The sequence below is a fragment of the Rhopalosiphum padi genome, chromosome 3, assembly GCF_020882245.1.
Source record: "Rhopalosiphum padi isolate XX-2018 chromosome 3, ASM2088224v1, whole genome shotgun sequence".
In the NCBI taxonomy this organism is placed as follows: Eukaryota; Metazoa; Arthropoda; class Insecta; order Hemiptera; family Aphididae; genus Rhopalosiphum; species Rhopalosiphum padi.
Window position 1 is genome coordinate 35,489,661 of NC_083599.1, and position 18,487 is coordinate 35,508,147.

Genomic DNA, 18,487 nt, shown 5'->3' on the forward strand with positions numbered 1-18,487 from the left:
TTACTATACTTGTATAGGTAACACCGAAATCTTACTGCAGTATAAATAAGTAGGTAGTATGTATTTGCATAATTTTCACAGCACTTTTCTGTAGGGAGATATTAAAAGTTCAAGCAGGAAATATGCCGCTCAAATCAATTTTTCCGGTCTAACACGAAAAACCACTGATTTTTAAAAACCATAATGTATATTCCACAGTACTTTTTAGCAACCAGATTTTAAAAGTTTATGAACGAATATTTTGCTCATCATAATTTATTTTTCCGTATAACACAAAATCATAATAATTTTGAAAAAAAAAAAAAGATTTGTGTGAGGATGTAGTTTCAGAATTACAATGATATTGTGTTACACGGAAAAAATAAATGGTGTTGAGAGAGATATTCTTCCTTGAACTTTTAAAATCTCCCTGCTGAAAAGTACCGCGAACATACAAATCATGGTTAGTAAAAAAGTTGTATGAAACCTGAAAACTGCTTCAAAATTAGAAAAACCTCAATTCATTATAATTGGATTACAAAAGGGACGTAAATATTCGATAGAAAAAGGTTGTAGTGTATTCAATCATTGTGATCTAACAAATGTAAAAGTTTTTTTTTAAACCCAATAGCGTATCCGTATGATAATTTGAATTTAGATTTTTCTAAAAATAATTTTACCTTATTATATAATAGGTATACATCGTTTCAAGAACCATACTATGAAAAAAGTTTTCGGAATTCGATATTAAGTCTTACCTGTCTATCAAATACTTCAATTATAATTGTCGATACTTCAAAACTGCAGAATGATTCAGCTACAGCTTCATCGGTAGATTTTCAATTAAAAATTGAATCATAAGAATCTCTATGACGTATGATCGTATTGTAGAATATCTAAATATGAAGCTTTTAATATAGAAGTAAGACCAACACTACTATAAATGATTTAGAATTAATTTATAATATAAAACAACAGATATTAATATATTTTTTTATTTTAATCAAACCGAATTTTTTTTCAAAAACAATTATTTAAAAAAAAAAAAAATTGAAAAAAGGTTTTTGTGAGGATATAATTTCAGAATTATTTCCATTTATGTTACACAAAAAATAAATGATGTTTAGCGGTGTATACCACCTTAAACTTTTGAAATCTCCCTGCTAAAAATAGCTGTGAACATTACAAATACTACTATTAATCGTTAATTATTTGGCATATCTTTAGATTCTATAAAGTATTTCAGTGCGATATGAATATAATTAAAAAAAAATAAAACTGATACATGCTAATGAGGCTCGTGACTAAATTAATATTCTAAAATATTCAAACTGCATGAAAAAAGAGTTTTATAATTTTAATTCAAGTTTAATTATTATGATAGTGTTATCCATCATCCGTGTATAACTTATAACTAACGTAATTCAGTTAAAATAATTTATTTACAGAATATAGAAATATAGAATAAAAAATTAACCATATCCACTTAACGTACCAAAAGGTTCCCTCCATTTTTTTTTGAAAATGGAACGTTATGATAGAATTTAGTAATTTAAATTAGGAACTATGATACTCGTATATTGAAATTGCATCATAAACCTTCTAGTAACTGTATTATTTTTATAGAATATTTCTATAATTTTAAAGTAATTCAGAATAGAAAATTGTTACTCCTAAAAAAAAAAGTATAAAGCGAAAATAGTAAACGTTTTAAACATCGCCATTCAATTATGTATGATAATTTTTTTGATAAGGAAAGGAAATTTGTATACATGAATGCATATTTGTGATTTTAGTAAACTATCGATTTATACTATACCGCATTATATATATTTTCATTAAACAGACTTTTTTTAGGGGAAGGAAGAACGTATTAAAGTTAATGATATCAAGTGCACTTATTTAATTTTCTAAAACCTTGCACTTATGGTAACATATTATGTAAATTCCTGCAGGATAAAAATTCCACGTTAATTCCAATATGAAAAAATACAACAATATGAAGATAAAATTAAATACATTTTTCTGTACATTCATGATGTATCTTATTATTATCTAAAATACGATAGTAGGGATCGATATACTGTAAAATTTCCAAAATATTTAGAGAAAATTTCGGAAATAAACACTTTTTTTCCCAGCGACTCACGAAATCGAATAAAAATTACACTTTTTTCAAGAAGGTTTATGATTTTTTCTGAAAACCCCGGTTATTTGGAAAATTTTTATCTTTTAATATATATTACGAACAATATATTTTATTACCTTGCCGATTGATAACAATTTTATAAAGATAGAATATAGAAGCAAAACAAGTGCATTTTAACCAAATAAATTACATAATTTATAATGTCAGACAAAATTCTGAGTAAAATAAGAACTATATATATATTTTTTTTTTAATATCGATATTTTGTTATTTTCGTGTAAGAGTATATTTTTGAATTTAAGAGCTAATACATTTTAAGTTTTTTATTCATGTAGAAACTTGATTTATTTTTTATGTAGAAACTTACACAATCTTTGGAATACAATTTATCCAATGTCTAGTCTGCTGTTAGTTCGTAAATACTCAAATAGGCATATTGGTAGCAAAAGTGCTTTATATGGAAGTTATGTAAAATGAACATTCAACACGATTAATTGATGATAAAATTCAATACAACTAATGACAAGGGATATTACAGATGTAATTTACATAAAACTATTTTTCATATTATTTCAAATTAAAATATAACGCTCTATGAACAAAACAATAAAACATATAAAAAATATGATTGCATTTATTCTGAGATACCTAAAATATAATTATTCAGGCTTTATAGAACGTATTATAGCTATACAATAATACGACTTGATATTACTGTTATACTTACTCATTTGAATCGTTATTTTATATATTTACAGTTCTTACCATGACAACTGTGTATGCGAATAGACCATCAAACTGTGAAGTGGTCATATTTATAATGCCTAAATACATTTTAAAAAAATGTATCACACCTGTACAACAAACACGATTTTCGACGATCGTGTTCGTTCGTGTACCTAAATCGCCTGACCAAAACGCCGTGTTACCAAAATATTATCATGCGTAGTTTACCTACTTTACGCAAATTCGCTCCAACGGAGATGACTTAATGAGTTACCCCGAAAGCTTGAAGAACGATAATTTAGTAGCGTCGTATAGGTAAGAGCGATTTTGTGAGTCTCACAGATATTTTATAATATTGTAGGCGCTGAGTAGTCAACTACATTTTGAATTTTTAATAGATAATTCAATTCAAACCATAACACTGTCATAACATAATATTCTCTTTGACTGTGATACGTAATCACGTAGTTAAATTGCAGTAGTAATGAATAAAAGTACGTATACAATGGTAGTATATTGAGTTTTTTTACGTGCATAACCTTATAATATTAATATAATATTTGTATATGCATCACAATTTAAAAGGTTCACCATTTGCAGTTTCATGTTACAGGAGAGGATTTTCAAACAAAAAAAAAAAAAATGCAATATGAATTAATAAGATTTTTGCAATTATATTTAACAATAGCGTCATTAATACAAAGTATCGGTTCACACGACCGTAACAGCTGTGCAGAAGTTCTATATCGAAAACAAAAATATAAAATACATAATCATAAAAATAAATAAGCAAATATACATCGACTACAGTGGACCGCAGTTTGTTTTGAAAACGAATCTCCTTCGGCGTGGTTTTGCGTCCGACGAAAACCGTAATAACTCTTATTGTGACGGAACACTTCCATAAAATTCCCAACGACGAAGTTTTCGTTCTGCTTGTCGAAGCAGCAGAACCGTCTTCGGAGTTATCACCATTCGGTGATCACCATACTTTAGTAGTAGTTGTTGTAGTGTTTATGGTGGTGAAGGCGGTGGCTTTACACAAATATACATTGAAACATGAAAAATAGAAACAAACAATATGCAAATTTAACGAATGCATGTATATATGTATCTTTTAATATCGATTATTTGACAAAATTCTTTCCTCGACCCAAAATAGACACTGACAACGAAAAAATCGTTTGATATACTCCACAATAATTTTAAAAATTATATTTTATTATTTTGGTTTCATCATTGAAATAATTCAACTTTATTAGAAAATATTAATACAAATTGTTTACCAAAAGAAATAATAATAAAAAAAATGCAAAGAAACAATTTTAAAATCAATAGAATCCCGGAGTTTTTTTCTTTATAGTTATGAGAAACAATATTAATAATATTTATAAATATTATATACAGGCTTTTCATTATACGTTTTTATAAAAAAAAATTCTAAACATTAGATAATTGTGTTTTTTGTTTTTTTTTTGTGTGTGTTTACATTAATTTAAAGTTTTTAAAGAATTTATTTTGAAAATCAAATAGGTCCTTATTTAATATGTTACTTAATGACTTTGGCAAATACTCGATTCTACTTTTCTTTTTTTTTCTCTTTATTTCACAGCACATAATATAACTGTGTAACTACGGCATATCACTAGCAGGTATATAAGATGCGTCGCTTGTGTTTGAATAAAAAATTATCTCGCGTCGGACATGTGCACGTTATAACAGCGGGTGGACAGCAAACGTTTCGACATTTCGTATTTGATTTATTTACTCAAAGTATAAACTTTGATCTAGAACCGTGACGTGAAATGAAAAACAATATATTATATTTAAACTATACATCGTAACGCAAACAAAACCATTTCCGGTTTTTTAAATTACTTCCATTATATTATACATCGGTTGGTGAGCGATTTTAATTGGTTCGCGGAATCAAAAACGATCAGATTTTAATTTCGCCGGTGACGAATTTGCATAAAACTATAAGACCCCATACAGTGATTTTCTGGGACCAGGTCAACTTCCGGTTAATCCGTTCTGCACAAAAACTATTAAATATATAAGTATATCGGCATCGATTCCAAACGTGGCATTACACTCGGTCTGATGCGTGGCAAAAACGGATTTCGCAGTTGTATTAGAACGTGCGAATCACGCCCGACGGGGCTGCAAAACCCATATACACGCGCGCTACCCCCATTGACGGGACTCTGCAGTGCGTCTATCGGACGAATGTCAAATAATTCGAAAAGTTCTGAGACGTGCGCTCGCGATTTATCGCATACGGGGACATAACAAATTATGCGAATACGATACATGTATAGGTAGTATAGTTGAGCGTTAGGAACTTAACGTACCGCGTGTGAGGTCGACATCATTGTCTGGATAACATACGCAAGTTGCGCTCAAATAATTCGGGTAAATAACGCTTAATGGACGATGCTAATAAGACAGATAATATACCATAAATAATAATGTACTGTGTCTGTGTGTGTGTGTACTTAAAGCGTTATGTATAAACGATTCATTAATATGTTAATTCGTCAATAATTTGATAGAACTACAAAGATCAATCACAGTTTTACTGTCGACTGTTTTATTGAACAGTGTGATTTAAATAAATAACATCACCGACACCAAAACATTTTAAAATTTGTTTACGTATTTCTGCAGTTGGTCGTTACTCATCTTTCACTTTCACTGCTCAGAGTAAACGAGTAACTAAGATTAATTTTATGAAATTCAACACTATCGACAATAATTTTTAATAGCTGGCCAACTTTTGATTTAGACTTTCGGCCGTCGTGATGTCATCGCTGTTAAAATAATAATAAAAAAAACAATTATTTTTATAAATAATCATTTTTGAAAGGTCGTCGCAGATGAACTCGCAGATTTCTATAGAACATCAACCAAAAAACATCCATATCCAATTATTCAAACTATTTACAAAACATCAATTACCTATAATATACTGTCATATTTTTATAAAATGTTGTGGTTTCACAATGAATTCATGAATTTACTATATATTTTCAGAATATTAGTTATTATTTAATACAAACTTTAAACACGCGAGTGCAGCTGATCATATGATATGTTTTAATAACCGACTTTAAAAACCGGGTAAGGATTACATAAAAAAAAAAAAAATAGGTGAGCGCACCCAACAATATTATCGGGCGAACACAAAACGTCTGGCCGATGCGAAAGACACGACTATTGTATTTTATCTCGTTTCCACTTGTAATGTAAGCACACACAATGCGTAAACGTGTATCATGGACACGGCAATCGAATCGATAGCGATCGTTACGCGTAGGTACCGATAAACTACTATGCCCGTAGTTTAACGCGGTGATACTTGCAACGTTCATCCGCAATTGTATATATGACGTGCAATGGCCACGTTTTATTGCGGGCTGGCTGAGAGAAATGAAAGTTTTCGAGATGTTAATAATTCACATGGTTCAGGGATAGGAAACTCGACTCAGAGTTACTGGAAGACCAATTTTTAGAACTTTAAGAAGGTATAGCGGGTCAGCGAGTATATAAAGCCAAAAAATGCCATAATAACATTAAAAAAAAAAAAAAATTCAGATTGAAATGGTGCGCAGGACGTCAGTTGCCCATCCCCGTGTTGATCATATTATTATAATCATCAGTTTTACAGTAGACAATATCGACGTGGTAATATAATATTTGCTTTGTGATGACCAATCGTTGTATTTTCTACAATATGTATGTATTTTTTCGATGGTTTTATTGATGACTTTAAACAGTTTTTGGCGAGATACTTTCACTTCCGTCTTAATCGTATCATATATAGATTATATTATGACCTGACCTATTATATGCATACTATGCTCGGATTACGCGTTCAGATAACACTACCTACGTTATTTTTCGCCTGAAATTCGAAGATCGATCATCGTATAACGGGTGTAATGTCGAGTCGACTTAACGTAGAATTGAAGATAAAAATAAAACTTTAGGCAATATTATATCATTATATATTAGTATATTGCGTTTACGCGTACGTACACGTATGGATGGAAAGGATTTGACATGGTTGATCACACACACTGCAAGCGCAAACACCTAATCCTTCTTCCACCCCCTCGCCGCGTCTATATTATATACTTGGATATACTTGGTTAAGGGGGGGGGGGTATCGCGGGGATTGTATTAATAGGAACGCATACCATCGGTATCACACTACGCACTTACACGGTATTAATATATTACGGTAATAAGATTATAACTGGCGAAGTGCGGCGACGACGACGCTCGGGGTGGTCCTCCGGAGACGTCAGTCCCGCTCCGCGAAGGAACCGCAGAAATTCACCCGCGAGTACACCGCCCTACCGCGCCACCGTCAAAGCGACCCGAGATCGTCAGGCGTGACGCAAACTTGGTTATAAGAGGAAACGACGTCGACGCCGTAAACACGCTACCTATAATATACTAGTATACATCGTACGAGCATTATACTTGTCGGGTATTAAAATATACATTTTTATTATTGTGTTTCGTATACATTTTATATGCATTTCAGGAAATGAGCATTTGACATTTATTTTAAATAATTTATCGTGCAATTTTATAATTCAAAAATTCGAAATACCAAACATTGCACGAGTATTTTATATTTGTAGTTCTATTGTGATTAATTACTCAACTCGATTTTGAAAACATAGCCATTGCAGATAATAATTAGTGAGCGTTCAAAATTATTTAAAATATTTATATAATAATATATTTAAATACGTTTATCTATTTGTATAATTTTTAAGACTATTGATTGTTGTTGTAATACACATTCGAATATACTTTACACGTTTTTATTCAAGTATTGTAAAACTTTCACATAACGTAAATTTAAAAGTATTTTGCGTGTTAACTTATGTGTTTTCATACAGTGTATGTGATTTCAGTGTATAAAATCTTTATATACCAACACAGAATCAATTTTTTTAGTAGATTCCAAGTCAAAATAAGTTTGGCATTAAAAAAATTCGAAACGTCGTACACGGTGTAAAGTTGGTACATGATAAGTAATCGTTAACATGATTTATAGGCGTGAGAAATTTAGGAAAAAACTTTGGTTGGTATTGACCAACTCTTATAATATTATTACCAACGATAATTGTCCAATAACTAGAATAACGGTGTGTAAAAAGCGAATGGAAAAAATACATAGGAAATGTTGTATGTATAGTAGGTTTTGAATAAATATGTATGTTCTCGTTAAAAAGTCACTGTATTGGATGTGCTAAATTTGATTATTTATTATTGAAATATAAATATTTATAATAATATTTATCTAAATATTTTTGAAATTTCAACACGTATTAAAAATAATAGGTTATTATATATTATTATGTAAACGTGAATTATTCTTATTTTTTCCTAATTATTATTTTATTATTTAAATATCAAATTTTGTAAACACTTGAACTTCAAATACACACACACACACACACACACATATATATATATATATTTATATATGTATAAAATAATAATGAAAAATATTAAATAAGTAATAATAAAATGAATAATTGATATTTTAAAATTGATGTATGGACAACTTATTATGTATTATTATTAACATTTGTATTAAATGTTCGTAATTTTTTATTTTTTATTAATTTTTAATTAATTATTTCCTGTCATTTTTTCTTCTTAAATCTAACTTGAAAATGTATAAGATCAATAAATACGAAGAAAACTCAAAGCTCCAATTCCCAACTCCTTCGAATTCTGTATATTACGGCGGTTAATGGACTTTCTACGATGCCTCATCTTATGTATAATATAATATACGTAATACAAACGATATGCCAATGTCCACGTCGAATACTGTGTTTGTCATCGTACATAATATAATATATTATGTTATACCGTTCGAAAACGATTTAATAAAGTCCGTCCTATGATGCGTGACGATATGTCACATAGTGAATTTCCCGATGAAGATTATCTGACTGCGTTCTGATTGTGTTCGGCGTGTAAATGTTCCTACATGTATAGGCGGGCGCCACTCGGGTAAAATTGCCAATTTATCTCGTCCCGACAGTTTCGTGTATCCCAAACGCTCTAAAAAAGAAAAAAAACCGTATATCCAGGCACCATACACGACGACGTAAGCGAACAACCCGCCTTGTCACATATATATATTTTCATACGCGAATAACGGCAATGTCAATACGAAATGGTCGAGTTAGGTAGCTCTACGGTCACCGTAGGTACGCACGCATAGTTATTTATCGCGTACGCGGATACCGTAGGTATACGACAGTGCTTCTCAAACTTTTTTGTCGCGGAGGCACCCCCCTAAATGTTATAACGTGAAATCGTCAATGCCCATTTAATCAAAATCGTTAATTATTTTATGGCCTACCAGTATTAGGTTAGATATATATTATACATTTCACGACTCACCCAGTCATATAACCGCGGCCCCCAGTTTGAAAAGCACTGTCGTATACAATCATCGTATTATAATAATATCGTAATATCGTGTGTGATATGACATAGTGTACGCCGCGAAATGGCCGGCGATGACCGTCCCGTCAGACGTTTCCAGCGAACGGCTTTCAAACGGAACGATAAACATGACAATGATTATGAATTTATGATAATAGGCTTAAGTACTACAATAGCTGTGTAGAGCTTCATCCGGCGCGGCATGTCATACCGTCATATTCGCTTTTCGGGTCGAGTGTCCGCACTGCAATTAATACCGTTGTGTTATAAGTGGTAAGCCCAGACCACACTTAATAGGCTAAATAAGGGGGGTGGGAGGTTACAAACAAAATTCATTTTAATAAATGTATTGCCCATTTTATCGATTGTCGACTGCTTCGTTCGTCTGATGGATAGTTGGATTTTGTTCAGTTCATAAACGAATCAAATCGTTTGTACGTTCAAATTTTTAAAATACCAATTTGTCAAATAAATAACAGTAATGAAACGAATGTGAAATATTAAATATGCATCAATAAAGTATCAAATCTAAAATTTTATTTTTAACGTCATATGCTTTTGAAGATGAAAAAAAAAATGAAAATTATAGTAAGGTTTTTCTCTTTGTACTAAATACTTAGAAAAACATTTTATTATTATTATTGAAGAAAATGATTTATTTAAATAAATTTGTCATTCGTATTGATTATACTCAATTAATGATTAAATATATTATCAAAACTCTTATGGTATTTTTCTTTTGAAGCATTACATTAACGCCTCTAAACCAAACATTCACGAAACCGATGCACTGGAAGTGAAACACGTGCTGTAGCGTAAACATTTCTTAAATACGGTTAGGGACACTAATGAACAGTTATGCACTCTCTATATATTTTACTTTTCTGTTATTCACTTAACTATTCATCAAACCAAGATCATTTTCAATGTTGTTTAGTACAGTTATTTTAAAAAAAAAAAAAAACTTTTTCAGTAGATTCTGACTAAAACCACTGAAGCACCGCGTATGTTTTCTGTACTCACATCATAATTATTTCCTTAATTGTTATATATATATCAACTTGGCTTATCTAATTTAGTTTAAAATTTGGAACTAGTCGTGGCAAAAAGACTAGCTCATTATCTATCTATAATTTACTATGCCTTCCTAAAAACAATTTGTTCAAATTAACGCGTTTAAGAACTCATTCCTGCCTGCTGCTAGTCTAAATGTGCGGAATACAGGGCAATGGTACCTAATGATTTTTAAGTTACCCGCGATAAACAGTTCTTAACAAAATATTAAAATATGATACTATACAGGATCTTAACAACTTTGTGTAACAAGAATGATGAAGAGTATATTGGCAAACACGATCCTCGTCATTTTTGTGATGCAAGATTTTTAAGGCTGTATATATTTTTAAATATTGTTAAAAACTGACTATTCGGTCACTCGAAACTTATAACTGTTGCAGTGTGGCACCTTGAACCCTTACAACCATTATAATATATATATTACATAGAATCAACAGGTACCAACTATACATATATTTGTAATAATAATATTTTGGTTTTCAATGAATCCAAATCAGTTGTATCTCCTAAAATAGCTTATTAGACAGTTTTAAAATGATTAGTAATCAAAATTTTTTTATAATTTAAACCTCTTTTATGCCCATACCTTAATTTATTAATATTCACTGATCCTAGAAATATAAATTTTATTTACACTTTTGATTTATCACCATAACATGGTTCATCACCTGATCACCTACAAACAATAATTGTAATTGCCAATACAAATCTGACCATTCTGATAATTGATCAAATTATTTGTCAACTTACATCACAACAAATATTAAGTATATTATCAAAATAAATAAATTTAATTTCCAGCCATCGTGACTTGAACGGGTAAGAAAAAAAATCACGTGATCAGAGTTATTCGAAATTTTGCACAATAAATAGTCATTACACACATGGATAGTTGTAAACTCACATAATATGTATATTATTTATAATATTTTATTCTTATGATTATTATGAAAGGGCGGGGACGTTGTTTCAAAATTATGTAGTAATATCGTTCATATACTACGTATACCAGCTATCCTCGTATACTTCGTTGCCCCCCCAAAAAAATGCATCTGTACTAAAATTAATTGTCTAATGCTAATATTTAGCGTAACGCTTGTGGAAAAATTTTGGTTTTCTGATTTGGTATATAAATTATATTTCCGATTTATTAATTTTACATAGATGTACTGCTCGGCGTAACTTTTTTTTTGCCATTTAATAGCAGCATTTTTTTTAAATTATTTTTCTTTTGGATTTTGTTTTTTTATTTAACGAACCAAATTTGATTTTGTTTTCATTCTAGACCAAAAATTAACAACTCATGAAGTTGAACCAAAAAACGACTAAAAAGTTTTGTTCGGATATTCACGGATAAAAATAATTTATCTTTATGCGAGTATTGCTGATTATTAAAAAAAAATGATAACTCAATTTTTTAATAATTTATAGAATAAAAAATAGGCTTAGACCTCTAATCACGATGTACTTTACGTCTTCACCAGTTGAAAAAAAATCAAGATAACCGGATGAATAGATTCGTGACAACATAATATAGATAATATAATTATATATAGATTATAAGTATACCGGATACCTCTGTACGTTCATCGTTATGTTCTATCACACTATCATATAATTGTTGATTTTCTTTTTGTTCTTATCGGTATTAAAATGACGTAACAATAAATATATGACAATAAAAGACCGACAAATGGTATAAAACAGAATTCTTCGATGAGTACGATATTTTCCTTTATAATTATATGTTCAATTTACATTAATATAAATATTTCTTCTAATCATTCTCATCAGTATTATTAAAATAATAAACTGTAAGACAATTTATCTCCATACAATAATAATTATGTAGTTTTTGACGTTTTTTATTCGTTTGATAAATGTTTTTCAAAATTTGTTTCTGTTTCATGTCGTCTTTTGTTCAGTTTATTAAATAAATACGATGCTAATTTAACGTAATAATTATTATTTCAAAGTACACAAATAAATGTATATAAAATAATATATATATTATACTAATTAGTCATTTTTTTCTGTTTGATGAAAATATCACAGCTTATATTATATTTTTATTTTATAAGTACATCTTTGAATTAATTACGACGCATAAAATAATATAAAGAGATGTCACGCGAAAACATTTCAGTTATTAGTTTTGGCAGTTTTATAATTTAACCGTATCGTTTGAAATATATGAGCCCGAAAGCCTTTTGTTGAGTTTTGAATAATATGATTTACTAATTATTATATACTACTCCATTCATCTCGTTTCAATGTTTCATATTATTAACTATCCAGTTCTGCATGACGTTGCCCGTGACAAACCAAATAATGCCAGATGATTTACAGAGGATAAAATATTGTGTTTGACCCCGTTAAACGTATGCTACACATAGTTTAAACACAATAATTCAGGTGGTTTTGAAGCATCTAAAACAAAATTTTAAATCCAATCTTAATAACTATTTTATTTACTGTAACTTGCAATGGCAACAAGGGGTACAATCAAACAAATATTCATTTAATTTCGATATCCAATAAATCCCTACAGTTAGCCCCTTTTTAAAACACACATTTTAGACTACTGCAACTTAGTATACCCTTATGCCCTTACGTCGCGGTACGGAGGTACCACAGACATTCTTTCAAATCTATGGCTATCATAGACATCGATTAATCAATAATTTATTTTATTTTTTTTTTATTATTTTTTTTGCGGTCGAGTAATGTTTTTTATATTATTTTGAATAAATACGAAATAAATAAATAATCTTTCAAATGTTTTGAATATTGTGAAAATGACGTGTGTATGTGTGTTTTTATAAGATAATCATATCGAAAATCAGTGAACTCACTAAACAAGGTGATTTTTTAGGAATGCTCACCCCATTATTATGCTTAAATTATGCAAATATTCAAATTTTGATTTTTACATAGTTTCAAGTTGTTAAAAAACAACGTTTTTATTAAAAAATTATATTTTTAAATATTTTTTATCTTATATCCGAAATGCACGGTGTGGAGTGGTACGGGGTTACCCCGCAAAATGTTTGTCCACTACTCCGCTTATCTAAACTTTAACTCATAAGCTACTAAATTCGATTTTTATGTATCAAAATACTCAGAAAAATATTCTGCTTTGGAACATGAAATTAAAACTCTACGTTGTCATTCAAAAAAGTAAAAAACTTAAAAAAATATATTTTTTTTTAATAAAAACCTTTTTTTTTAACAACTTGAAACATAATTTGAATGCATTCATAATTTAAGCGTAAAAATGGGTGTTTAAAGAAATCACGTTTTATATGCCGAGCGTCCGTTGGTGAATGGGTACGGGTGCTGCAGTGTCGTCACGCTCTCCGACTAGCAACTGACCGTTGTCGCGTGGTCCGCGGGGAATCAAGCCGTACAAGTGTCTGGCCCGACGTTTGTTGGTCGGGTGCATGTACAGCCACCAGAACAGTGTGGACGCGCACCCGTCCCTTTTGGCCCTGGCGTCGAAGAACAGGTAGCCCTGGGCGATGTCCACGCGCGCGTTGGCGGCCAGCTGCAGTCCTACGTGGTCGGCCTCGGACTCGTACAGCCGGACGAACGGCAGCACAAAGCACACCTTCAACACGACCACCGACAACAGGTACGCCAACACGTTCCAGCCCCACGGCAGCGTGGCGCAGACGACCGCGGTCACCGGCGCCAGGCACAGCACGTTGACCACGACCGCGACGCTGTTGATCTGGTTGACGTGCCGGAGCAGGCAGTGCGCCAGCTCGTGGCCGACGAATATCGACAGCTGATCGTCGTTGACCACGGCCACCAGACCGGTGTATACCATCACCAGCCCGCTGGGCATGACGGTGGCGTTGATGTTCGGGCTGTCCACCACCACCAACGTCCACTGGCGCCGCTGGATCGCGTCCACCGATGAGTTGGCGGTCAACATCCGGGACGTGACGTCGGCCACCCGCTTGTAAACGGGGTCCGCGGCGTTCAGATGGAGCCGGCGCGTCGAGTTCAACGTGACCTGCGCCACGCACCCGGCCACTCGCTCCAGCGTCCGGTCGTTGAACAGGAACAGCCGCCGGCCGCCCGTCCACGGTTCCAGTTCCGTGTGCCACCACAGGAACACCGCGAACAGGCCCAGCGCGGCGGCCGCGGCCAGCCCGATGAACGGCATGTTCGCCCGTACCGCAGCCGTGTACAGCTCGACCGTCGCGGCCGTTTGCCGGGCCCACCAGTACCGCGCGATCAGGCCCACGGCCGCGCCGACCAGCGACGGCAAATGCATGCCGCAGTAGAACGACATGAACAAGCACGTCCCACTGTTTAATCATCGCCAAAGTAACGCGCCGATTATTATTGTCGCGGTTCGTCTGTACGGTAAATAATTCGGGGGTGGCGAACCTACGGCCAAACGTGACACGTCGATCAAATTTCACAATGGCAGGTGAACAAATTGAAATTATTAAAAATTATGCTATTTAAAAATTGTAATTTAAAAAAAAATAGGTGGTGTGCTTAATAATAATATACATAATAAATCAGTAACTTGAAAATTGTTCAAAACCTTGATTGGAAAGATTTGGTACTTGACCACAAAAAGGTTGGCCACCCCATGTATATAGTTGAAACATGAGTTTTAAAAACATTTCGTGCAATACCTATATACTTTCATTTTTTTTGTGCATTATGACGTTGGGGGGGGGACAATTATCCCGGTTCAAATTTTGTATCACATTTCGCGCGTTTTGCAATCATTCGCAAAATCTCAAATCGATATTATCCGATTTGGTATATAAAGCATTTAAAATCTATAATAATATACAGTAACTACTATATAGATTTGTGAACATTTTAAAAAATTTCCCGTTTAAAATCAGGTGTAGGTACTCTTTTAAGCACAAAATGTTATACAGAATTAATTTCTTATTGTTCGTACGATAAACCCCTTTTCGTTCATACAAATAAATACTATTTTTCAATAAATATTATTTTCCTATTTCCGGAAATTATTTAGCCGTATTCAAATGTAAAAGATTATTTTTACCGGCCGGTAGAATTTTATTTTTTAAAAGATAAATATATTATTAAGTATATAAATAAGTGGAAAACATCCTTCGAAATGTATAATACCTGTATTATGTACTCGCATCCTCAATATCGACAATTTATTATTATTATAAAATAAATCTATGTCGATTTCGATTTCGAAAAACATGCCTATAACTCAATTTTAAAAGTCATCTGTGCTGTATGTTGGACATTGTATTTAGCAAACTTTGGTTTCGTTGAATACAGATAAGTAGTTCATTATCCACGAGAGTATAAAAATAATAATTTCTATATAGGAAATGGCTTAAACGGTTTCTTGTTTATTTGCTACCAGAAGAAGTAGAGATAATATATTTTGATAATTGCTCCACCCGCTGTAGTTTAAGATTTATCTAATTATGTTTTTTGCATAATATACTTTACTTAATTAAAACTTTAGCCCATCAAAATAGGCTGGAAAATCAATTGATGAACAACGAACGGATCCAAAGCTTTCCGTAGGCATTATAATATTAAGATTGAATACTGTATATATAATCTGTGCTCTGACGAGAAGTTGTAAAAAAATAATCTGTGCGCAAAAAGGTTTGTGATTTTAATAAAAGTGCAAAAACTAAGTCCGCCCTAATTGAGTGTATTAGGGCTTTATACAAGTCGAAACTTTTAGTAACACGAATCGTTTTCATTTAGTAACGGTTTCGAAATTTAAGTACTCGTACATAGGTAGTTAACAAAATATTAAAGTCATTAATTATATATTAGATTACCAAACATGATTTTTCAACTGAAGTTCGGTATTTCTGACTATTTTCACCACGAAATTCGATGAATTTAACGTGATACCACTTATCCGTCTATAAGATGATTTTATTAAAAACCTTAAACTTGAAATTGTGAAAAAAAATTCAAAAAATTTTGAAAACATAGTATAAATAATATTCAGATTTAATGTGACGTTTAATAAGAAAATTAACTCATACAATAAACTTTAATGGTAGCAAATATAACACTGTACTGCAATAAACAAAAAAACATTAATTAAACAATTATTTTTGTATCGTAGGAAACGTTCTTATCTGTCATACATTTCGGAGATAAAATTGTTATAGCGTAATACATGTATTTCATTTAAATAATCATATTTATTAAAAGTACATTTTACGTGGAACCTTGTATTATTCTTTGTGTATTTTAACCTCTTTGACCAATAAAAAAAATTGATTTAAGATTTTTTTATAGACAATTTAACTAATTAAAATGTTTATTAATCACTCATAATAATTCTTGGTCTAGATTTTTTTGAAAATTTCATCGTGTGGGTATATTTTTAAGTTATAAATATTAAAACTAACTGATTGAATGAATTCTTAAGCATGAAATAATTTACATATTTCATTAACATGTTAATTTTAAACGCTTATGGAAAATTACTGAATATGTATTTTTGATGTTTTTAATTGTTGATATTTGCGGAACGAATGATACAATTAATAAAATGTCGTTTTGGTAATATGTTTTCGACCGTTTCGACGCCGCATAACTTAGTTGAAATATTAGTTTACATAATAACAACACATAAACCACGGAGAAAAAATAATTTCTAAGCTATTCACATGATATTATAATTTTACTGTAGAAAAAAAAAACCTAAATCCTTTATAATCCCTTGAAATATATTTTAGGTATATAGATATGTATAGGTTTTTGAGTAACTGCTATAATAATATACGGGCGCTGCTGAAACAATAACGCCTCAGAAGATCGTATTTCCGTAAAAGGTTTTTTTTTATCATATATACGCCATAAACTAGTTGGATTAAGCTTAAAACGTTTATAATACTACGCATGTATTCGTAGTATTTTTTATTTCTGTTTATATATTTAACCACTCCAACATCGCACCACAGAGCTATATTTTTGTTTTTAATCATTACCTTCTCGAATTACGTCACAATAACAAAAAACCGCGTAAGATACATATATATCTATATATCTATATATATATATATATATATATATTATATATATACTGATATAGTAAACATATACTTTGCTTGATCGATATAAAGTTTTTAGTTTTAAGTTTTAACACTGTTTGACGCAAGTTAATCCCAGTCATATTATACTTTATTCTATACACACTGCACAAGCTTGCATTTTAATTTCCAGAAAAATTTTCTATGTACAGGTACCTATATAGGCCGACTTAGTATGGACAACTTGAAAACAACCTAATCTCGCCTTTCAAATAAACTAGGTATAGTAAAACATATAATTGTATGATGATTAATTACACTTTTCACTTCATAATTAAAAACTCAATTTAAATAAACGTTAATATTTCTAGTATTATTATAATATTATTTTCGTCAAAGTTATACACTTATTGTAATACAAAAAGTACGTTATCGGCTAAATCTGAATACAAAATAACATAAATATAAGCATTCATTTTTAGCCAATTATAAAAGAGTGTAGATGAGAAACTTAATTTTATGAAAAACTGGTTTTTCTTTTTTCAATCAGTGCATTTATACTTAGGTGGTGCCACTAAATTAAATATCTTAAAATAATTTACTTAATATATTATGTAACACTATACAATTTAATTAATGATTTTTAACTAAATATCGACTTGTTAAAATAAATTTAATAAAAATAATATAATATTCTTGTAGCACAAAAAGTAAATGCCGTTCATACTGTTCGTCTGTAACACTACGGTATATACCGGAGAAGAAGTTTAATGGCATAACGATGTTATCTATAGAACAATTTTTCCTCTGTGCAATTTATAGAAATCTGTGTGTAGAACGTATCGTTAGGAAAACGGAGAACGCATAAATAAAACATTATTACCTAGTAAATTTTTCGAAAATCAAATAAAAAGTAAAATATTATAGTACCGCTCGATCGAAACAGTTAGCTTAAAGTATTACCAGTAATCATTTAAGGCGTATATAATACACATTTTACAATACTCGAACACTAATATTATCAGAAAAAATAAAATAAATA

At 31.1% G+C, this 18,487-nt stretch overlaps 1 protein-coding gene across 1 annotated transcript; it reads right to left on the reverse strand.

The window, feature by feature from the left end:
* Nucleotides 1-3,508: 3,508 nt before the first annotated feature.
* LOC132927178 (metalloendopeptidase OMA1, mitochondrial-like) lies at nt 3,509-17,916 on the reverse strand. The gene has a single exon (XM_060991653.1). The coding sequence runs from the start codon at nt 14,721-14,723 to the stop codon at nt 13,722-13,724; it is 1,002 nt and encodes a 333-aa protein (XP_060847636.1). The 5' UTR covers nt 14,724-17,916; the 3' UTR covers nt 3,509-13,721.
* Between the last annotated feature and the right edge of the window lie 571 nt (nt 17,917-18,487).

Bases quoted from the DNA above. Each gene is read 5' to 3' on its own strand.
- LOC132927178 (XM_060991653.1), bottom strand. From the start codon at position 14,723: ATGTCGTTCTACTGCGGCATGCATTTGCCGTCGCTGGTCGGCGCGGCC.